Raw genomic sequence first — 24,120 nt, forward strand, 5'->3', positions numbered from 1 at the left:
GCGCCCTTTGAGCCTGGAGTGATGCGGACGTCGGAAAAGGGCGCCGGGCGAAAGCAGCGAAGCGGGATCGCCGCGTGCCCCCCACTCCTCCTCCTCCTCCTCCTCTTCTTCTTCTTCCTCCTCCTGGTCGGCTTGACACCCCCATTTCGGCTGCTTCGCAAACTGCTTCCTCCACCCCACCCCACCCCACCTCACCCCTCCCCGCAAAAGATGCCGGGGTCGACAGCGTTTTTTCTACCCGGAACAAGCAAACACGCAGGCAACCCTGCACTATTCAGCTCAGTGAAGTCACGCTTGAAACGGCTTGAAACGCCCGATCAGCTGATTTTCGGGGCGGAAAGCGTGCGGTGTTGTTGTGTTTTTTTTCCTCCCCCCGAAAGTGAACGGCAGCTTTCCGTACTAGTGTATTGGCATGTCAAGACACCAGCACAAAGACCAAGGTACAAGGAGCCCTCCTTCAGTCATTATTGAAACATTTGATCAGCCCAACTTCTTCTTCTTATTATTATTATTATTAAATCTGTTTTTTAACCAAGCGTGACTTCACTGAGCTGAATAGATGCCGGGGTCGACAGCGTTTTTTCTACCCGGAACAAGCAAACACGCAGGCAACCCTGCACTATTCAGCTCAGTGAAGTCACGCTTGAAACGGCTTGAAACGCCCGATCAGCTGATTTTCGGGGCGGAAAGCGTGCGGTGTTGTTGTGTTTTTTTTCCTCCCCCCGAAAGTGAACGGCAGCTTTCCGTACTAGTGTATTGGCATGTCAAGACACCAGCACAAAGACCAAGGTACAAGGAGCCCTCCTTCAGTCATTATTGAAACATTTGATCAGCCCAACTTCTTCTTCTTCTTCTTATTATTATTATTATTAAATCTGTTTTTTAACCAAGCGTGACTTCACTGAGCTGAATAGTGCAGGGTTGCCTGCGTGTTTGCTTGTTCCGGGTAGAAAAAACGCTGTCGACCCCGGCATCTATTCAGCTCAGTGAAGTCACGCTTGGTTAAAAAACAGATTTAATAATAATAATAAGAAGAAGAAGAAGTTGGGCTGATCAAATGTTTCAATAATGACTGAAGGAGGGCTCCTTGTACCTTGGTCTTTGTGCTGGTGTCTTGACATGCCAATACACTAGTACGGAAAGCTGCCGTTCACTTTCGGGGGGAGGAAAAAAAACACAACAACACCGCACGCTTTCCGCCCCGAAAATCAGCTGATCGGGCGTTTCAAGCCGTTTCAAGCGTGACTTCACTGAGCTGAATAGTGCAGGGTTGCCTGCGTGTTTGCTTGTTCCGGGTAGAAAAAACGCTGTCGACCCCGGCATCTTTTGCGGGGAGGGGTGAGGTGGGGTGGGGTGGGGTGGAGGAAGCAGTTTGCGAAGCAGCCGAAATGGGGGTGTCAAGCCGACCAGGAGGAGGAAGAAGAAGAAGAGGAGGAGGAGGAGGAGGAGTGGGGGGCACGCGGCGATCCCGCTTCGCTGCTTTCGCCCGGCGCCCTTTTCCGACGTCCGCATCACTCCAGGCTCAAAGGGCGCCGTCTGAACGGAGAGTGCGGGGAAAGTGGACGTGCCGCCGGCGCCCTGCTCCCAGGCCCGGATTGGCTGGAAAACATGCCTGCTCGCGAGTAGGCAGGCGAAGATCTGGAAGGCTCGGGATGTAGGGAGGGTGGGGGGTGGGGGGTGGGGGGAAGCGAGAGTCTCCCGGGACGAGGGGAGACTTCCCCCTTCGCTTTTGCTTGCTCCGCTTCTGCTGATGTCACGGCCGCCGGAGCTCGGGAGGCTCGCTCGCCAATCACAGCCGGGAAGCCTGGGGGAGACTGGGAGCCAAGAAGCCAGCCGCCGCGAGTGCTGCGAGGGAGCGCGGCGTGGGAACGCCGCCCCCTTTTTAAACTTCCCCTCCTCCTCCACCCAGCCTTTACTCTTCTTTCCTTCCACTTTCCGGATTAGGGCTGGGGAAGGAAGGAAGGAAGGAAGGAAGGAAGGAAGGAAGGAAGGAAGGAAGGAAGGAAGGAAGGAAGGAAGGAAGGAAGGAAGGAAGGATTTAGAGAGGAGGGAAAGGGGAGGGAGGGAGGAAGGAAGGAAGGAAGGAAGGAAGGATTTAGAGGGGAGGGAGGGAGGGAGGGAACAAGCAAACGCTGCCCCAAAACTGGGGCGTTTCAAGCCATGGCTCCTCCGGCAACAGTCGCTTAAGCTGCAGTTCATCCGGTTCCCCCAGCCTTTCCAAATATTCCAGGCTGGAGCATTCACTCCCTCCGCAGTTCCTCCAGCCATTACGAGCCGTTTCTGGTTAAGTTCAAACAAATACAAGCAGATTCAAGCAGTGGCTCTTTCCGCCCCGAAAATCAGCTGATCGGGCGTTTCAAGCCGCGGCGTTTCAAAACGGCCACAATCTCCCGGCAAGACCTCCTCTGCAGTTCCTCCAGCCATTACAAAGCAACTCTGGTCAAATTCAGGCCGTTTCGGTCTAATTCAGGCAGATGCAAACAGATTCAAGCCGCGGCTCTTCCACCCGAAAATCAGCTGATCGGGCGTTTCAAGACGCGGCGTTTCAAAACGGCTACAATCTCCCGGCCAGACCTCCAGCTGCCTCACCTGACAATCGGGGAGGGGAGGGGAGGGGGGGAGGAAGGAGGAAGAAACCAGCGCACCCTTCGCCCTTTTATTGTCGCAATCGAAGAGGCAGGAGAATGTGGGGTGGGGAGGGGAGAGAGAGAGAGAGAGTAGAAATCCCTATTTTCGGAGCCGAGAAGAGAAGCGCGGCTACAGCAGTCGCTAGAGTTCCCCCCAAGGGGGCGGAGAAAGAAGAACTCTCGGAGCGTTTCTTTCGTAAATACGCGCGCAGGCACACACTCGCCCAGCCGCGCGCTTCGCCCAGCTTCTCGCGGGGAGTTTGCAAGCCCTTCGTTTCTCTTCAGGGCCGTCAGAAGGGCGAGCAAGTCTCTGCTCTGCCCTGCCCTGCCCTGCCGTGGGGGTGGGGAGCCAAGCGCGCTTGACGTTCCTGGAAACGAGAAGGGCCTGCGGAGACTGACACCAACCCGAGTGCCCAAGCGGGTCTTCTCAGCGTCAGGCAAAGTAGCTCACATGCAAAACAAGCCCGGCAGAGGAGCCGGAGCAGCTCCGCTGCTGGGGGCGTGTCTCGGCCGGGCCTTGCAGGATCTGGGCCGGGCGCCTCTGCTCGCCGCTCCGGCTCCTCTGCCGGGCTTGTTTCGCGTGCGAGCTACTTTGCCGGCCGCTGCTGAGGGAAGATCTCTGGAGAGGAGCATAAGGTGAGCTGCTGCATTTCCCAGCCTCGGCTTATACTCGAGTCACCAACTTTTCCCACTTTTGGGGGGTAAAATTAGGGGTCTCGGCTTATATTCGAGTCGGCTTATACTCAAGTATATACGGTAGTTTTCCCATAGTCTCCTCTGCAACCTCTACAATCTGATGACGTTTGGGAGCCCTGTACATGAAATCGGAGGAACTTAATCCAGTCCTTACATGAAAGAAGGAGCCATTCCTACCAAAATCAAACACAGATGGCAAAATGCCAAACCAGTTTGGCAGTAAACGAGGACTATCTGAAAATAAGATATTATTTTCTACTACTTCAGAGGACTCTTGAGATGCATGAAAAAGAAATTGGAAGCCTTTTTTAATTACTATGAACTACCACACAAACTTTTAGGCTATAAAGAATTTAATGGGGTAAGGGATATTACAAGGGGAAAAGGAATGAATTGGCTTGTTAAATCTCCTAATAGGGGATTTTCAAGTATCTTGAAGGAGGGAGGATCGCGAGGTAAGAAAAGCCTGCTCCCTGCATTATTTATTATTATTATTTTAAGATTGTAAGAATACAAATGAACAAGAGCACATTTTCCATTTTTTAAAAAATCAGCATTAATAAGTGCATTTTGCTTTTTTAAGATAAAATCCTCAGAATTACCTTAGGAATTATACATATATATATATATATATATACACACACACACACCTAGAACCCTCAGAACAGAGTTCCGGCACCTTTTTTTGATGGACTTTTTTCAACTTATGCACAAGCTATGCTACTCCCTCTACTGGCTTTTGAAAGCCAATAAGAATTGCTGCTGAGCGCGCCAAAAGACCCAGCCAGTAGTGGTAGTCCTGAAGATACCTGGAGGAGATGGGAGCGGCAACACCACGGTGCTGTGGGAGCCGCGGGGCCTGCTCTACACGGCGGGGCTGTGTGAGGCGGGCGGTGGGGCAGAGGCGGCGCTGGTGGGGCAGCTATGGATGCTGGGCATGGAGGTGACATACATGGGGCGCGGTGAGTGGCTGACCTTCCATGGGCAGGCCAGCTGGTGCCCTACCCGGTACTGGACATGCACCACCGCCTCGCCCTGTGCACCTACGTGGCCGCCCTGGAGCACCTGGCCTGGCTGCCACCTATGCCCTCCTGCTGCCCCGCACCAGCATCTGGCTCAGTGACTGTAAGCTCTGTGCCATCAGTGTGCATTGCGGCTGGTGCTGTGGAAGCCGCGGGGACCGCTCTACACAGCGGGGCTGCGCAGGGCAGGCGGAGGCAGTGCTAGCGAGGCGGCTGCATGCGCTGGGGGTGGTGGTGTGCGTGGGGTGCAGCTGACCTTCCATGGGCCGGGCCAGCTGGTGGCCTACCTGGTGCTGGACCTGCACCACCACCTCCTCCCCCTGCGTGCCTACATGGCCGCCCTGGAGTGCCTGGCCCGTGATGCCTGCCACAGCCTCAGCCTCCCACCGCCCCGCCCCGGCATCTGGCTTGGCGACTGCAAGCTCTGCGTCATCAGTGTGCATTGCGGGAGACATATCACCTTGCACAGATTGGCCCTGAATTGCTGCACTGACTTAACCTGGTTTGACCACATTGTCCTGTGTGGCCTGGAGGGGCTGGGGTTCACCTCCCTCAGTCAGGAACTGTGTCTCATGGCTACTATTTTAGTGGTTATCTGGATTCTTGCAGATTTTGTATGTCTATCTGAAGTGGTAATCTTAAGCATTTTTTTCATGAATTACTTTGTTGTTGTTGTTAGCTGCGAAGTCGTGTCCGACCCATCGCGACCCTATGGACAATGTTCCTCCAGGCCTTCCTGTCTTCTACCATCTTCTGGAGTCCATTTAAGCTCACGCCTACTGCTTCAGTGACTCCATCCAGCCACCTCATTCTCTGTCGTCCCCTTCTTCTATTGCCCTCAATCTTTCCCAGCATTAGGCTCTTCTCCAGTGAGTCCTTCCTTCTCATTAGGTGGCCAAAGTATTTGAGTTTTAGCTTCAGGATCTGGCCTTCTAAAGAGCAGTCAGGGTTGATCTCCTCTAGGACTGACCGGTTTGATCGCCTTGCAGTCCAAGGGACTCGCAGGAGTCTTCTCCAGCACCATAGCTCAAAGGCCTCAATTCTTTGGCGCTCGGCCTTTCTTATGGTCCAACTTTCACTGCCATACATTGCAACTGGGAAGACCATTGCCTTGACTATACGCACTTTTGTTGACAGGGTGATGTCTCTGCTTTTTAGTGTGCTGTCTAGATTTGCCATGGCTTTCCTCCCGAGGAGCAAGCGTCTTTTAATTTCTTGGCTACAGTCCCCATCTGCAGTGATCTTGGAGCCCAGGAAAATAAAATCTGTCACTACCTCCATTTCTTCCCCATCTATTTGCCAGGAATTGAGAGGGCTGGATGCCATGATCTTCGTTTTCTTAATGTTTAGTTTCAACCCAACTTTTGCACTCTCCTTCTTCACCCGCAACAAGAGGCTCTTTAGTTCTTCTTCACTTTCTGCCATTAGAGTGGTATCATCTGCATATCTTAGGTTGTTGATATTTCTTCCGGCAATCTTAATTCCAATTTTTGATTCATCTAGCCCTGCCTTTCTCATGATGTGCTCTGCATATAAGTTAAATAGGCAGGGCGACAGTATACAGCCTTGCCGGACTCCTTTCCCAATTTTGAACCAATCAGTGCTTCCGTGTCCAGTTCTCAATGAATTACTTAAGGATATGCAACTATATTTTCTCATATTTATCTAATGTTAGTTTTGGATCTACTTTTTCCAATCCATTTTCTTTCTGTCATTAATTCCCCAAGAATAAGAAATGTAAATTGTAAGCTCCTGATAGCACAGTTCTATATCATTGTTAAAATACACTGGGCAATTATGGACATATTCATTCGTATTCATAAATAGATTGAATTGTAACACTTTCTCCCTCACCTAAGCCTGTTCTGTTGTGTGTATAATTTGAACACAGCCAGGCCATTTTTATCAGCAGTTGTAAAGAAATAAAAACAAAATGTTTAACTTATGTATTAATAACAATTTCTTTACAATTCATTATCTTGTCAGTAACATGACTCCATCAATTAAACACATATATGTTGAAGGCAGCATATGCACTTGTATTAGACATCTATTATCTCCCACTGCTAGTCCTTCCAAAAGGAACTCAATATATGTCATACTATATATGCAAAAGTTGTCTCCTCTATTAAAGTGCAACACATCATTTTCCAAGTAGACAAAAATAATTTTCTATCTTTACTATACCCACCAGCTATCCCACAATTTTTCACCCCTATGGCAGCCTACTATGCTGTCTTCATGATAAATTTGATAAAACAGAACTTAGTGTTATAAGTTCATCATGAACTAAGTCTGATGAAAATAACTATTTTGGCAGGGATGAATTAATAGCATGCATTTTGAGTTATAGGAGCATCTCACTCACTTGAACCAATGTAATCATATCTTTAAAATGGTATGTACAAGCCATCAATAATGTGTTTGCTAATATAGGTAGGTCCGGCTTATGAGCTATTTGTATTTAAGGAGATGCTCAGAACAAATTCTAGTTTATTTGGTGAATGCCTGAAAGATGCATTACTTCATCTAAGCCAAAAACAGATGAAAAAACTAAAGGCAATTATGAACTAAACTTGGCTCAAAGCTCAAAAATTTGCCAGACGAAAATTGGACAAAACTTTGGAATTTACTATGTACATTTGCCCTAAATACAATAAATTAAGTTCATGTTAAGAATTGAATATATAATTTTTTAAGTGTATTCGAGTCTTTTACCGTGTAGGAAAATCCCACATGGGAAAAGACCTGAATACGTCAAGACACACACACACACATAGTTTTTTTTATTTTTATATATATGTGTGTGTGTGTTTGTGTGTGTGTCACATTTTACCTGGAGCCAGTAAAGATTGAGAAAATGAATATGTGAGATTAAAATCTAGAACCTTACTGAGAATTATCTTCATTGTTTATTCTTTTGAGTTCTCGTATATGAAGATTTCTAACTCTTTCCAAACGTTCAAGTTCTGCTTGTATCTCAGCTTCTTCCTGCAGAAAATATGTTACAAAAGTGAACAAGGGAAAAAACAACAATTATTTTACCCACCTCTCAACTGTAGCGATAATTTTTTTTTAAGTAGCAAATTTCTACTTCCATTTGTTGGATCCATTTTTTTTACTGATCCCAAATAACAGCTTTCAACCAATCACAGGACAAATTAATGGCAATATGGACTAGAGGGGAGCTGAAGTTCTTATCTTCAGAAAAAAAAGGTGGGAGAAAGTAGGACAAAGGAACTGTAGACATCTCTGCACTGAGACCCAGGAAGATTCTAAAGTAAATAATACTAAAATGGTTCTGTCAGGAACCATCTTGTTTTTTAATCAAGAGGGAATGCTGGAGACATAATATAACTGCCTTTAGCCAAACTTCTGTCAAATGCATATGACATACTGATTAGTAGACTAAGGAAGCTGGTTGACATAAGATTAAATGGATATAGACATCTTAGAAAAATATTATATTTATATTTTACATAAACACACACACAATCATGTGTCACGTATTTACATTGAACTGGAACAAAAAGTGGAAATGAAGTGCCACAAGATTCTATCCTAGATCCAACACCCTTTAATATTTTTATGAATTATATGCAGGTGGTTGAAAAACCTCCTGTCTTATTTACAGATGGCATAATTTTTGGTGGAATAGCTAATTTCTTAGAAGACAAAAATAAAACTTAAAATTGTAATATGGGTAAAAAAAATAGATTAAAGAGTTCAAAATAAAACAAAAATAAAATAAATGTAAATAGCAACTAATGCAAAATTCCTTTAGGAAACAAAAATCAAATGCATGGTTAGAGAATAAAGTTAAAGGTAAAGGTTCCCCCGCACATGCGTGCTAGTCGTTTCCAACTGTAGGGGCCAGTGCTCATCTCCGTTTCAAAGCCGAAGAGCCAGCGCTTGTCCGAGGATGTCTTCGTGGTCATGTGGCCGGCATGACTAGACGCCAAAGGCGCACGGAACGCTGTTACCTTCCCACCGTAGTGGTCCCTATTTTTCTACTTGCATTTTTACGTGCTTTCGAACTGCTAGGTTGACAAAAGCTGGGACGAGTATAGGGGATGCTTAATAGTAAATTACAAAAAATATTGAATAAAGAAAAATATGATTATAAAAAAGGCAAAACCAATTTTAGTTGTATCAAAAGAAGCATACAGTGTATTCAGAAAGTATTCAGACCTCCTTCACCTTTGTCAATTTTGTTATGTTGCAGCCTGATTCTACAGTTGAAATTCTTTTTTTCTCTCACTAATCTACACTCAGTAACCCCATAATGACAAAGTGAAAACAGAACTGTAGAAATGTTTTGCACAAGTTGAGCTGCACGTCCGCGCTCCGGCCAGCCACTCACATGGCCCAAGTCCAAATAGGCCACGGCCTGGTACTGGCCCATGCCCCAGGGGAGTGGGGCGCATGTTCTAGTTTATTCTGTCTAGATCATTCCTCCCCCCCCTATGAGCTTTGAATATTATCTTCAGTTCTCAGGATGAAACTTGCAAAGGATTCTAGATAAATAGATCTAGAAACTAAGGTACATGACAAAGTGAAGAAACCGAGAATGTTGATAAGGAAAGAATGAGAGGGGATATGATAGCACTTTTTAAATACCTGATAAGATTGTTACATAAAAGAAGATCAAGATTTTTGGGGAACATGGAGTAATGAATTTATCTAGATAAAGCTAAATTGCAACAGATTGTTAGTAAATGTTTTCTAACAATAAGAGCAGTTTTACTTTTGAGCAAATTACAGAGAAAGAGTAAGGCACTTGTTCACTAGATGTGTTCAAGCAGATGTCAGACAGCATCTGTCAGGAATATCTTAATTTAGATAGCTGCATTGAACAAGAAGGTATATTAAATAGCTTAAATTATTTTTTCCAGCTGTATGGCTTTTTTTCATAGTACAAACTGAAATGTAGCTAGTTGTAAATGAAAAGCTTCCCTGACCGACCAATCAAAATTAGTCCTACTCAATGACAAGCATATATATACATCGCTATATGTATCAATTTCTCCAGCATATTTCTCATTTACAATCTTGGTATGACAGAATTGATAACCAATATCTACTTTGGACCTCAATCCAGATAATACTGTAGATATACAGTACCACTCACAGCTTAAAATTAATCAAGATTTCTTTGAGAAACTAAAAATTAATCATTTTCAAACAATGAAAAATATAATTGATCTCTTTTAACTATTTTGTTTAACCTTTTCTTTGGATGTTGCTGATTTTAAAGAGCTCAGATAATATAAAAATGTAACATTAGTTAGCAACCTTTTATTCTTTCCACAAGCAAGGATACTGTGATGGCCACAACTTTAAGGTCAGGTTATAAGTAGCACTCATTCAGCACCAATGTAACCAGTCGCTGAACAAGTGGTTGCTAACTGACTACTATCTGTAGAGCAATGCACATATCTATTGTCAACAATATAGACCAGGGCTTTTCAACCAGTGGTAGGGGTACCACCTGTGGTACATTGGCACCTGGCAGGTGGTCCGCGACCATACTAGAAAAGTAGTAGTGGGGGAGGGGAATGAGCTGAAACGGTGGCAGCACCGTACAAGCCTAAGCAAGAGATGGCTGGAGCTGCAGGGCTGTCATGGCTCAGTGTAAATGCCAGGATCAGCGCCAGGCTCCAGCTGGAGCTTGGCACTGATCCCGGCGCTTCTGCTGGGCCCAGAAGAAGCGCCAATCAGCTGGAATGTTGCAGCATCTCCAGGGTCTTGTGATTTACATTCAGATGCTTGGCAACTGAGTCATATTTATGACGGTCACAGTGTCCCAGGATCATGTGAAGTGACCAAAACCTGCCACAAACACCCAGCAAACGGGGGGAATAAAAACCAAGCACCCCCACCCCACCCCCGCTGCCAATCCTCAACAGAAATGCTCACAACAATGAAAACCTCGGACAGGAGGAAGAGCGCTGCGGGGCGGGCAGGCAGGTGTCTTGTTCGGCTGTGGCTTGGGGGTCACTTTTTTCAGTGCCATTGTAACTTCGAACAGTCACTAAGTGAACTGTTGTAAGTTGAGGACTACCTGTACTTCATCACTTTTTTTTTGGGTCATCAAGTTTTTGACACCTTGCTAGGCAACTGGTGGTACTCGGATGTTGCCATATCCTAAAAGTGGTACAATGGGTGAAAAGGTTGAAAAGCCCTGATACAGACTACATCTGCACCTACACAGAAAACATTTATGCTCCATAATATTAAGTGGAGAGAAAAGGGTTTAGTTACTCTGCAAGTTAAAATCTTAAGCAGCTGTGCCTTATCTAGGAATGGGAAGAAGGAGATCGATGAACCCAAGCCTGCTATTCCAACTGTAAATAACCATGCCAGCTCTGCTAAGTAATGTGACTGGGAACTGGGAAAAAATACAAATAAATGCTAAAGAATTCTAGCTTTTCTGACTCTTTTGTATAAAATCTTGAGAACTTACAGTAAACCCTTATGATAAACTGTTTTGTGTTTTTCAGTGCTGTACTATGTTCACATCCATCCTTTATTTAATTTCATGTATTCAGGTACCAATTCTCATATTTGAATATATTCATATTAAGGATGATTTGTGTTATCTATCATTCTTAGTTCTGAATATTCCAAAATGTTATTCTAACATTAAAGATCATTAAAGATGTGCTTTGGAGGCCTAGAATATCATCTACAGCACATTTGGGATATACATTCAAGTTGGAGGACAGGAACAAAAGAAAACATGCAAATTAAAGCCCATTCAAACAATTTAGTTGTATATATCAGGGACTATGGAACAGGTATACAATCACCATGATTATCAATGGTACAGGTATACAATCACCATCATTATCAATGGTACAAAGAATACCAAACAAATCCAGCATGATTAGTTAAATTCTGCAAAACGTTTCATAATTTATTTATTTTAAATATTGAAGGAACTTTAACAATGCTTATCCAGCTGCCTGCAATTAGTGCAGGTTCGCATCCCACCAGGCTCCAGGTTGACTCAGCCTTCCATCCTTCCGAGGTAGGTAAAATGAGGACCCAGATTGTTGGGGGCAATTAAGCTGACTTTGTAATAATGCCGCTTGGGGTGTGTGTGAAAGCCCTAATAAGCAGGCATATACATAGAATGAAGGCTACTGCTAAGCTTGTAAGCCGCCCTGAGTCTTCGGAGAAGGGCGGGATATAAATGGAATTAAAAAATATAAAAAAAATAAATGTGTAGTGATACAAAACAGCAGAAAGAGAGCGGAAAATGCACAAAAATCCATTTTGATTTGGTTTGTGCTTTTTCTTGTTTTGTTTTTTGGTTTTCTGTTAATTCAGATTAACTACACCAGCAACTACTTTTCTGCATTTTTGAAAAATATGCACTACCCAGAGACTAAAAATCAACTAATACAAATGAGACTTTTACTTAAAAGAAAACTGATATAATTTGAACAAATGAATATGAAGTAGAATATTAATATAAATAAAATGGATGTAAGAAATCACTGATATAAAATTATGTAGACACACACACATACACACACAGTATAGTTTAGCAGTGTAATAGTGGAACTTGTAAAATGGCCCTTGATTTCTTCTCAGACAGAAAACCCTGAACAAGATTTAGAAGCATGCTTTAATGGCAAGTAATAAGAACAAAAAATATTACTAATTCAGTAAACTGTTCAATTTTGGGTATTTCATGAACATATCCATGTACTTTTATTGGCATGGATTTGGTTTGTCATTGCCTTCCTCCAGAATGCTTCTTGACCTTGTAATCTACTTTATAATCGGAGTATTCCTTGGTAGTCTCCTGCCCAATCCTAGCCTACTTAGCAACAAAGCCCATAAAAGAGGACTTATATTTTGCCAAACTGGAAAAGGTTTTATGTATGCTAGAGGCAGATCTGTACTAATTCTTTGATTTATTCTAATACTTATACATAATTATTTATAAAACAGAATCCTGGAACAGTAGCTGTGGCTAGGAACACACTGGATCTCCTTAAAAGAGATCCATGCAAATATACTGAAAAATGGACTGTCTGAAGTAAAAATACTTATTAAGAAACTTTCAAAGACCAAAGGAAGGCAAGTCATAATGAAACCATTATGAAAAATTAAATCAATATGATTTTTACATACTTAAATTTCTTTTTATTATTCTTTTGAAGCAACTGGACAACTTACAACAGTACAATATTGTTATATTGTGATTTTACATATATATACTGGGAATGAAAATAATCATAGATCTAAAAAAAATTGCTTGAAGCAATTGTGAAAGAAAAGACAAGTGAAAAATCCAGTTTTTAAAGATTAGTTGTTAAAAAATTGCAGCACTGACCACACACAAAAAACAATCTTTTAAAAATAATCAGCTGAACAAAAACATTGTTTAGAAATTCACTGCAACTGGCATTTAAGCAAACTAATTAATTCAAATGTGCATCTTCCTTAAGAATTCATTAATGTATAAATATCAGCAATTCTAGAAAATAATTACTGAAATCGTTTAAGGAAAATGTATGGCTATAGATGACTAATAAAAGACTGATTAAATGAATTTTGGAAAAATGTGAATTAGTATAAGTTCAAAAAAAAGAGAAGTGTATAACATGAATTTCAAAACCAAACATTTTCTTTGAATTATGGAAGATGTATTTTCATAAAAAAGTAGCTTTTTAAAATTATTTAATGAAATCAAGTATCTATCAAACACTGTAGGTTGGTTTGGTGACATTTATTTTTACTTGTGTATGTTCACTGTACACAGTCCTATGGATAATTGTGCTTGTTGATACATAATAATGATGTTTTTTACCAGCATTTAAAATGAAATAGCTATTACATGCACAATATAGAATTAAGGGAACAAAGAAACACAGGAGATGAAGTTTAATAGGGTGGTTTCTTGTATGATTATAACACTTCAAGGTAATCAAAACTAAGAGAGGGTTAGGAAAAACTGATTACATTACATACCTTTTTGAGATGTCCTAATCTAAGCTTGAAAATTTCTTCTTGTTCATGATATTCTGCTAGTGTTAGCCTACAAGGGTAAATACAAGTAATAAAATTTTTAAAATCAAATGAAAAAGAATTGCATATAAAAGACATTGCTATTCTAAATATAAAGAAGCCTGTACATGCTTTGAAAATGATAAGTAACAAAGCTTGTGCTTTGATCTGACACAAATGCTATTCAATAAAATAGTTTGTCATTTTTCGGACTTTTGCATGGGTCCAGCAATTGTTTTAAAAAAATCTATTTACTGAAGTTCAAGCAACTTATAAAGCAGCCATAACTTTTTTTAGGTTCACCTAGAACTCTGAAAAAAATCAATCTGCTTTGACAAACCTGAGACAGCTATGCTTCCCCTCCCCCCAACTCACTACTGAAGCGTACCCAGCCCTATTTTGCAGACTTTGCAGAAACAATTGGCTCTTGAATAAGCAAGAGTTGAATGTAGAATTGAAGTATTTCCGAATCCAAATTAATTCCTCTCTCTCTCTCTCTCTCTCTCTCTCTCTCTCTCTCTCTCTCTCTCTCTCTCTCTCTCTCTTTTTTTTTTGGTCTAAAGACCTTCACATGTTAGAAAAAGAGAAGTGGTACTGGAGTTCTAATAACGGTGACACTAGACTCTTAAATGATTTAGAAATGATCCTGGAAATCCAATAATACTGGAGATCTAATAATGTGGGATTACCCATTAAGAACTATGCTTTATTTCAACACTAAACCACTGATTATCCTAAAAATAGTAGTTTCTAAGAGATTAAACTTTACAGATCAGGAACAAGATTTTAAGACTCATCCAGAATAAAATCTTTCTATGAATTTGTTTTAAAAAGTATATTCAGATGCTGTACTTAACTGCATCAACTTAATTTATCCATCAATAAAACCTAGTCTAATCTGAGTTGTACGTTTCCATAAATATGGGTATTTATAGAAAACAATTTTATTACATGTCTGCCACCAAAATGATCATGTAAGAAACATGTTCTTTTTCAGAGGGGTGGGAGAAGCTATAATTAGCACGATCAAAAGAATTAGTTCCTAGTCTCTGAGTTGTATGTGGGAGAGCGAGTAACAAAAATGTTGTTACTCACACAAATAACCTTAAAAATAATCTTAGTGCTCAGTACACACTGAAAATTGGGAGCAAATATAATTCCACTTTCTATACATGGCCCCATTCACTTTAATACTAATGAATTCCCACACAAAGAAGACTTGAGTGCTGCTTTATCTATTTATACTGTATGTATTGACACATGAACATGTGGAGTGTATGTGTGTCAACAATATCAAAACTATGGACATGACCAGATGATCAAACACCTTTCCTTTTCTAAAGATTGTTAAAGGAGGGAGGGGACACTTTGATCTCTTGCTCATGCCTGCCATTTGGCATTGTTGACCCTGCCACAGATGCCTCTATATACATCCATTTGTCTTTAAGTAAACATTCTGAGCTTACAGTTGTGGCAAATTGGGCCTAACAAATGGATCATTTTCTGCTCCATTCACGGCTTTGTTTTTCCTCTGTTTAGGCTCTGAATTGGCAGAGGGTGCTTGAGAATTATTTGTAGATGGAGGTTTCCGTTTTGCCAGAAGCTTTCTTTGTCTTTCAATATCTTCTCTTTGTTGGTTTACCCACTCCTGTTGTCTGCAAATCAAAACATTGTCTTTAAATTGCAGAAATTGTACTTCTTAAGAACAAGTTACATGTTTTAATAACTTCTGCCTTACTTGTTGCTTTTGGTTTATTTGCACCATGCAGACTAATTACGTACAGATACACTGTATTGTGGATTTGAGATTTTTAACAAAAGACCAGCAAGTTATTTATAGACAATAGACAATCTGAAATCTGTGGTCTATGTTTATAATAATCTTTATAGGAAGTGGTCAATATTATCCTTTTGAATTAGACTCAACTAACTGTGGGTGGGAGGGAGGGAGGGAAGGATGGAAGGAAGGAAGGAAGGAAGGAAGGAAGGAAGGAAGGAAGGAAGGAAGGAAGGAAGGAAGGAAGGAAGGAAAAAGGAAGAAAGGAAGGGAGGAAGGGCAGTTGATAAGTACTTTGTTTCTTTGATTTTCAAAACAGAATAATACGGCGTATAAAATCAGTCGTAGCACTAGCTGTCTGAATTAATATAAACCAACCACTCCAGGGAACTGATGATTACTAGCAATTTAAAAACAAATCATTGACTAACTTTACAAGATTCTGAAATGCAAAGCCATCTGTCCACTGTTCAGTAAACGAAGCACCATGTCGAACAGTTGTAAAATGCCCAAGGCGTAATCTGTCTTGCATACTTTTCTCTCTGCTTGCCAGCTTTTCTTGTGTGCTCTAAAGAAATGAAAATATTCAAGAGGTGTGACTTAACTATTTCTGAAAAGGCAATTTTATCTACTAATAAAAAATGATATAGATATTTATTTTTATTTTATTTTATTTTAATTCCATTTATATCCCGCCCTTCTCCGAAGACTCAGGGCGGCTTACAAGCTTAGATATGTTCCACTGTGGCATTTTTAAAGCATTTTGTAATGTTATAAAATTATTATTATTCCTAACATATTAATTTTAAATGCTATTATTTATTGTGTAGGACACAGTAATCTTTATTCAAGATTTTCTCAGATTAGAAACAACAGCTTGCTTCTGCCACTTAGTATATCAGTTGAAATTACCAAAGCTAAATAGATTATCATGTTTTGGTATCACAAGTGCCATACTACAGGCTCACAAATGTTTTTAAAAGTTAAAAACTTCAAAAACTGAATTGTTAAAAAATAATTATGGATTTCACCACTATATGGCTGTCATAGGATACCCATTTATTCAGTCAAGGTAGCCACAAAGTGTTTTATTCACTGATTGGACACTGCTCCACCTATCAGCTATTCTGATCTTAGAGCATCTGTCTTACTACAGACAGGAAAGTGGAGAGCTCTCACAAGGTGTCAATCACAGCAATTCTGTCAGTATTTTGATCTAAGGATTCTCTTACTAACTCAGTACTGGTTGAACTACTTCTGGTCCCATCCTCTATTTATAAGGTCAAACCAAAGTGTTCCCTCCATAACATTCTAAATACAAATAAAATACAATCCAACTTACTTTTTCAATTAAAAGTTTCTTGCTCATTGAAATGCATTTATTTAATCTTTCTTTATATTTTTCAAGTAACTTTTGTTGTTCATCTATTTGCCGTCGTAAATCACAATTAGCCTAAGGATTAAATGAGAGTATATACATATTATGAATACCAATTATAAATTGCATATAAATAAAAGTACAGTTGTATCTTCTCTTTAAAACCTTGGCGTTTATTTACAAAATAATTTGCAGCAGAAGTGAGGCTAAAGAATTCATTTTAAGCATATGGAAATGTGGGAGGACATTATATTTAGAACACGATAAGCAAATTTTATGCCATTTTGTTTTTGTATTTTGAGTCAAATACAACTATATAAGTTACCATTTTAAAACAGCATATATTTTCTCCTATTCCATTAATTCAGCACATGTAACCCAATATTTCTATTGATCTTATTATCACATTTACCCTGAGCAAATCATCTATACGACCTTCTTTTTTTTCCAAGTCTTGATTTTTATTACTTTCAAGTGCAGTTAATTTCAACATTGTGAGATCAGTCTGTATAAAAAAATAGGGGTGGGGGAAGAGAGATGAGAGAATGTAAAAACCCAGCAAATTAAATGCATATCAAAACAGACCATTCTAAATCATTACTGGTCCCTTTCACCCAAGCAAAATAACAATTTCTCATAGGAAGACAGAAAAAAATGAGCATATATAAATTTGTGTGTTTTATTCAGAGAGCACTGACTGATATTTTGGTTATCCCTATGCTTTAAAAACTACAAGCATCTAAAATTTACAACAGAAAGTCCAAAACCTTCCAAACACAAGGAAAAGAAAGGGCAATCAGTCTCCCCACCCCTATTAGTGCAAATATATCTTAACAGCTTGCTTTTATTATTTGACTCGAAGTAAGAAACAAGTCAATGTGCCATAAATAATTTGTGTCAACAAAAAATCAGTTCAAGGTCCAGTCAAAAATTTAACTTTAACAGAAATTTCAGAGATAAAAAAACTCAGATGTACTAATAAAGAGGACAAAATGTCCATTGACAGCTTTTTAGGTCTTGATCTTTACCAAAAATGAAACAGCCTTATAATCAGAGCAGTGTATGCTATGCAGAATGTGAAAGTAGATTCTCAACTCTGCTTTCTAAGAATTTTATATTTTAAAAAAGTTTCTATCTAGCTGCATTGGCTTCCGGTTGCCCTCCGGGTGAAATTCAAGGTGCTGGTGATGACCTATAAAGCCCTACATGGCTTGGGTCCGGGATATCTGAGGGAACACCTGCTGCCGGCATCAAGTTCCCTTCGTCCAGTGTGCTCCCACAGGGAGGGTCTTCTCAGGGTGCCACCGGTAAGAGATTGCCGGCGGGTAACACCCAGGGATAGGGCCTTCTCAGTGGGGGCACCTGCCCTTTGGAACCAGCTGCCAGTGGAGCTGAGGACTGCCCCTGACCTCCGTTCATTCCGCCGGGGCCTGAAGACCTGGCTCTTCGAGCTCTCTGGCCCAGGCTGAGGATTAATTTATTTTAATTGGGGTTTTATTTATACAGGGATAAATTTAATCTTTTTTAAACTTGGTTTTTTTAACTTTTGTATTTTTGGTTTTTAATTACCCTGTAAACCGCCCTGAGTCCTCCGGGAAAGGGCGGTATATAAATGTAATAAAATAAAATAAATAAAATAAAATAGGATAGTGAGTATCTATGGAAATTTCCAAAAACAACAAAAAAAAACAGACAACAGAAGATGACAAAGTAAGATTTTCCAGTATTGAAGGAAGATTCTTGCCTCTTTCCATCATTATGTCTGCACTTAAGGTGAAAAAAAATTAACTTGTCTATATAAAGAGATAGAGGGACTATAGTTCTATAGCTCTGCATCCCTCACAAAGAAGGTTCAGATTTAATCCATGGCATAACCAGGTACGGTCAAAAACATCACTGTCTAATCCCACAGACAGCTCCTTCCTTCCTTCCCTCCCTCCCTCAGTGTAATAAAACCAATTTCAAATTTCAAGATCCAAAGATATTTACCTACCTACCTACCTACCTACCAATCAATCAATCAAATTTATCTAGCCACTCATCTCATTAAAGGCAACTCTGGACGGTGTACAACAAATATATGAAATATATAAAAACACGTATAAAACTATAAAATCACATAAACAGTAAATATAACAAAACCAGACACACAAAATCTAGACAAAGAAAGAATAAAAACAGCCAGCTCAGCAATGGAGCTATCGAAGCATGACTGGCTACCAGGTCATAGGTAATTTTCTGGAATATCAAGAGATGGGATTACATTAATTTCAGGGGAATTGAATGTTCTGGAAGACAGGTGATATGGCACAGAAAGTTTGTGTTGTGTGGAACTCACCAAATATAGGTCCCTAATTGATGATATCCCTCAGATAACCCAATCGTATGCCATGAAAAGATTTATAGATCAAAACCAGCATTCTGAATTGAACTCGGAAGCAAACTGGCAACCAATGCAGCCCACAGAGCAGAGGTATAACACACACTGTACTAGGAGTGCACCTAACTGCCCGTATTGCTGCATTCTGTACCAGCTGAAGCTTCTGGGCATTCTTCAAGGGCACATTGCAACAGTCCAATCTGGATGTGACTAGGGCATGAGTGACTGTGAGCACAGCCTGCCACTCCATGAACAGGCGCAACTGGCATACAAGACAAAGCTGTGTTAAGGTTCTCCTAGTCACAGCTGCCACCTGCTCATCAAGCAGGAATTGTGAGCCAAGAACGACCCCCAGATTGCACAATGGGTCTGTATGGGGCAATGTGACCACGCCCAGCACCAGGGATGGCATAGTTTTGGTATCTATGGATCCCAAAAAATCTAGAGCCACTCAGTCTTGCCAGGATTCAGCTGAAGTCCACACAGAATGCCTTCATTCATTCATTCACTTACTTAGCACCAAATAGATAGTGACAAGTCATGATACATACCTGAGTGATTTTAAATGATAACTGTTTGGGTTGCGTAACAGGGTGGTCCCCAAAAGACAATGCCGTAGGAGAAGGGCTGTTTTGCCGAACCTAGATATATAAATAATATTTATCATATATCAGAAAACTGGGAGATATCTTTATAAAAATGTTTTGTCTGAAAGGGGAGGCTGCTTGGACAGATATCAGCTTTTCCCACCACCACGTTTTGGTAAAACAAATAAAACCTTCCGTCCCTTTTCTCTATTAAATAGTTCTGTTTTAGTAACATAACTACAGTGAGGGGAAAAATTATTTGATCCCCTGCTGATTTTGTACATTTGCCCACTGACAAAGACATAATCAGTCTATAATTTTAATGGTAGGTTTATTTAACGGTGAGAGACAGAATAAGAACAAAAAAAATCAGAAAAATGCATTTCAAAAAAGTTATAAATTGATTTGCATTTTAATGAGTGAAATAAGTATTTGACCTCTTCACAAAAACATGACTTAGTACTTGGTGACAAAACTCTTGTTGGCAATCACAGAGGTCAGACATTTCTTGCAGATGGCCACCAGGTTTGGACACATCTCAGGAGGGATTTTGTCCTACATCTCTTTGCAGATCCTCTCCAAGTCATTAGGGTTTCGAGGCTGACATTTGGCAGCTAGAACCTTCAGCTCCCTCCACAGATTTTCTATGGCATTAAGGTCTGGAGACTGGCTAGGCCACTCCAGGACCTTAATGTGCTTCTTCTTGAGCCACTCTTTTTGGTGCCTTGGCTATGTGTTTTGGGTCATTGTCATGTTGGAATACCCATTCATGACTCACTTTCAATGCCCTGGCTGAGGGAAGGAGGTTCTCACCCAAGATTTGATGTTACATGGTCCCGTCCATCGTCTCTTTGATGCTGTGAAGTTGTCCTGTCTCCTTAGCAGAAAAACACCCCGAAAGCATAGTGTTTTCACCTCAATATTTGATGGTGGGGGTGGTGTTCTTGGGATCATAGGCAGCATTCCTCCTCCTCCAAACACGGCAAGTTGAGTTGATGCCAATGAGCTCGATTTTGGTTTCATCTGACCACAAAACTTTCACCCAGTTCTACTCTGAATCATTCATATGATTACTGGGAAACTTTCAGACGGGCCTGTACAGGTGCTTTCTTGAGCAGGGGGACCTTGTGGGCGCTGATGTCAAGTTTCCGATATATGTGACTCTGAGGCATTGTTTACCTTGAAAGTCCTTTATTAGCCTGATACACCGGCAAATGCTTGCTCGAAGGAAGCTGGAATCTGAAATCTCCTCCCCCTTGCACAATATATTAAAACACAATTCTCCACCTTTCTAATTTTGTCATTAAACATATTCTCCAATTAATTTAAAGAACCAGTTTCCCTTCCGTTTGAAAACTTGCCAAGGTCTTATCTTCTTTAGTTAGAGATGGCCTTGAAGGTACAATCCTCCTCTTTCCCCCTCCCAACTTTAAACTCAATCTCTTAAAGCAATACACAAGTTTAACATATGAAATGGCTACATGTCTTGTCAAGCAATAACATTCAATGTTAGCAGCTTTGACAGCTACAGGATTTCAGTCCTTCACGGCATATCGTGTTACCAATTGTTTTCTTGGTGACTATGGTCCCAGCTGCCTTGAGATCATTGACAAGATCCTCCCGTGTAGTTCTGAGTTGATTCCTCACCATTTTCATGATCATTGAAATGCCACAAGGTCAGATCTTGCACGGAGCCCCAGACCAAGGGAGATGACAGTTATTTTGTGTTTCTTCCATTTGCGAATAATCGCACCAACTGTTCTCACCTTCTCACCAAGCTGCTTGGGGATAGTCTTGTAGGCCATTCCAGCCTTGGGTAGGTCTCCAATCTTGTCCCTGACATCCTTGGACAGCTCTTTGGTCTTGGCCAAGATGGAGAGTTTGGAATCTGATTGATTGATTCCTTCTGTGGACAGGTGTCTTTTATACAGGTAACAAGCTGAGATTAGGAGCACTCCCTTTAAGAGGGTACTCCTAATCGGAGCTCATTACCTGTATAGAAGACACCTGGGAGCAAAAAAATTTGGAACTCTGATTTTATATATGGTGACGGCAGCAAGATTGCTCTTTGCATAAAAGTGGAAGATGCCTCAATTCCTACCATGGATGAATGGTTACAAATGCTGATGGAAGTAGCAGAGATGGCCAAATTAACCGTATTGATAAAAGAAAAGAACGTAAGTACTTCTGTTTCTACTTGGAAACTGCTTCTGGACTTTGTGCTTGAGGTGGAAAAAAATGTTATCATGATTTTGGATTTTACCGATTAGACCCATTTGCCGATACAGAAATGGCTAGTGCATACTATTATAGAAATGTAAAAAGTTGAGATTTGATTTTAACGTCTGATTTTACTGCAACAGAGAGAGTAAGAAGTCAATGCCTTTTGTTTCTTCCCTTCCCTTTCTTCACACCTTTTTTGTTTTCCCTTTTTCTACTGTTGTCCCCTACTATTTGCTTTGGTATTTTCATATTTTATGTTATAAATGAATAAAACTAAATAAAAAAAGACACCTGGAAGCAGAAATCTTGATGACTGATAAGGGATCAAATATTTATTCCACTCATTAAAATACAAATCAAATTATAATTTTTTTAAAATGAGTTTTTCTGGATTTTTTTGTTGTTATTCTGCCTCTCGCTGTTAAAATAAACCTACCATTAAAATTATAGACTGATCATTTTTGTCAGTGGCAAAACGTACAAAATCAGCAGACAATGAAATATTTTTCCCCCCTCACTGTAAGTCATGTGACTCCTGGTGTAAATCAATCAACCCATATGCAAGCTGTTGAAAGTTATATATCTGCATTAAGGTTTTCAATGGGTGACAATTAGACAACAGGCAAGAATTTTATTTTTCATCCTCTAAGGTATCCATGATGCACAAAAAACCGTAAGATATTATTGCAAAGTACATTGGGTTTTTTTAAAAAAAAAATCAGTAAAAATAAAGCACCTTAGAAATACCACAGAATATCAAGAAATTTACTTGATTTTTCTTGCACTGAATATAATCACTCCTGAAGAAAGAAACACTTTACACATCACTATATAAATACAATAACTATGCCATGAAAATTCCAAACTGTTGGAAAGATGTTCCCATGGTACTGTTTTTTGTTTAAAAGCTAGTTGACTTACATTTCCCCTACTATAAAGAGACACAATGGAAAAAAAACACTGAGAGCATTTGCTAGCTTCAAATTCTTCCAGTAGCAACTATTGTCCATTACAGCGAGTTGAAATTGTGTTAAGTTTCAATAAGCAACGCAGCAACTTCAAGTAACTAAAAATAGATGTGGGATGAAAGGCATTTTCCACACAATAATCAGGAAAACGTTACTGCTATTGATGAACTAAGTTGATTTATCCATTTTTAGCTGTCTGAAGCTTTATGAAACCCCAGCCAAAGGGACAGATAAGGACATCCAGAGAATTCACCAAAGTATAAATGCTAGTCACTTTGCTAGATTGTTGGCTAGAAAAGATGCACTATCCATGGTTACGGTTATAGATGGTAACAATTTGTCTGGTTTTAAAATATCTGCTATTCATGATAATGATGAAAGTGGAAAACTTTTATCAGTGCTGAATAAAATGTCCAAGAAAAGAAAAAAAATGGGATGGGGATTTTTCTCAATGAAATCTTTTTTCCCAAGTAAAACTGGCAATTACAATTATTATTATTTTTTTAAAAAACAAACAAACTGGGTACTTTCTCTTATATATAAGTGATATAATTGCAAAGACTGTTTACCTCCCTTGGATATTGCAGCTTCTCTCCCTGAATTTTAAGTTTTTTTTATTTTTAAATAGCTTATAAGTGTTTCCCTCCCAGTTGATGAAACAAAAGCAACCACAAAACTCCTCAGTAAAAATAAGCTTTCATCTTCCAAGATTATGCCACTGTGAAGTAGTAAGACTCAATGGACCACATTTGAACATTCAGGAGTTTAAATTTATTTAGGTTGTGGAACATCTAACATTTTAGTTTATTTTTAGACTTCTTTCTTTACATTTCCTTGCAATGGCCCTTCATAATATGAATTTTGGTGTTTCTTATAAGCATCGACTTATAGGTACCTCCTGTTAACTTCAACCCAGACATTACAAACAAAGGAAATTAATTATATTTCTGTACAGATTTATGGCCAAATAATTAATCAGTAAAGACATAAAACAACAGGATAAACAATTTTGCTCAAACAATGTCATATAAAAACAGCCTCTCTAATACTAGTTTCTAAGATGCACGAGACATTCTACATTGGATGCTGACCATAATGATGTCTATAGATTAAACTTACAGAAGAAGGGGCGGAATGTGAATTTTGAGGAGAACGAATTGCAGGAGGCATCCCTCTTACTGGACTAGACCCATTTCCACCTTGATACTAAGAAGAAAAAAAGATGTATTATTTACTTAAGCATCAGTTGATGGCAAATAATCAACTCTTGTCTCCCCATTATTAGTTAAGGCAAAATTGTTGCTTCCCATGTACTGTTGGCTTTATTCTCAGTAAGTGTGATTATTAGATTATTACTACTGATGTTAAATGCGACAAAAGTAACACCAACGACGACACGATCTGAAAGCTAAGAAATTGCTTTGAAGAAACAAATATT

General features: G+C 40.1%; 1 protein-coding gene across 2 annotated transcripts in view; it reads right to left on the bottom strand.

Moving 5' to 3' along the window:
* The window catches only part of TLK1 (tousled like kinase 1), an 85,777-nt gene that overhangs the window by 17,241 nt on the left and 44,416 nt on the right, over positions 1 to 24,120 (bottom strand). For both annotated transcript variants that reach the window (XM_081313328.1, XM_081313329.1), the window contains exons 6-13: positions 23,802 to 23,888; positions 19,456 to 19,545; positions 16,937 to 17,029; positions 16,489 to 16,599; positions 15,578 to 15,714; positions 14,836 to 15,024; positions 13,334 to 13,400; positions 7,239 to 7,336 (exon numbers count right to left, since the gene is read on the bottom strand). In XM_081313328.1, coding sequence (XP_081169454.1) covers positions 7,239 to 7,336; positions 13,334 to 13,400; positions 14,836 to 15,024; positions 15,578 to 15,714; positions 16,489 to 16,599; positions 16,937 to 17,029; positions 19,456 to 19,545; positions 23,802 to 23,888 — 872 coding nt within the window. The remainder of the gene's footprint in view (positions 1 to 7,238; positions 7,337 to 13,333; positions 13,401 to 14,835; positions 15,025 to 15,577; positions 15,715 to 16,488; positions 16,600 to 16,936; positions 17,030 to 19,455; positions 19,546 to 23,801; positions 23,889 to 24,120) is intronic.

The sequence above is a fragment of the Vipera berus genome (assembly GCF_964194415.1).
Source record: "Vipera berus genome assembly, chromosome: 1".
Lineage (NCBI taxonomy): Eukaryota > Metazoa > Chordata > Lepidosauria > Squamata > Viperidae > Vipera > Vipera berus.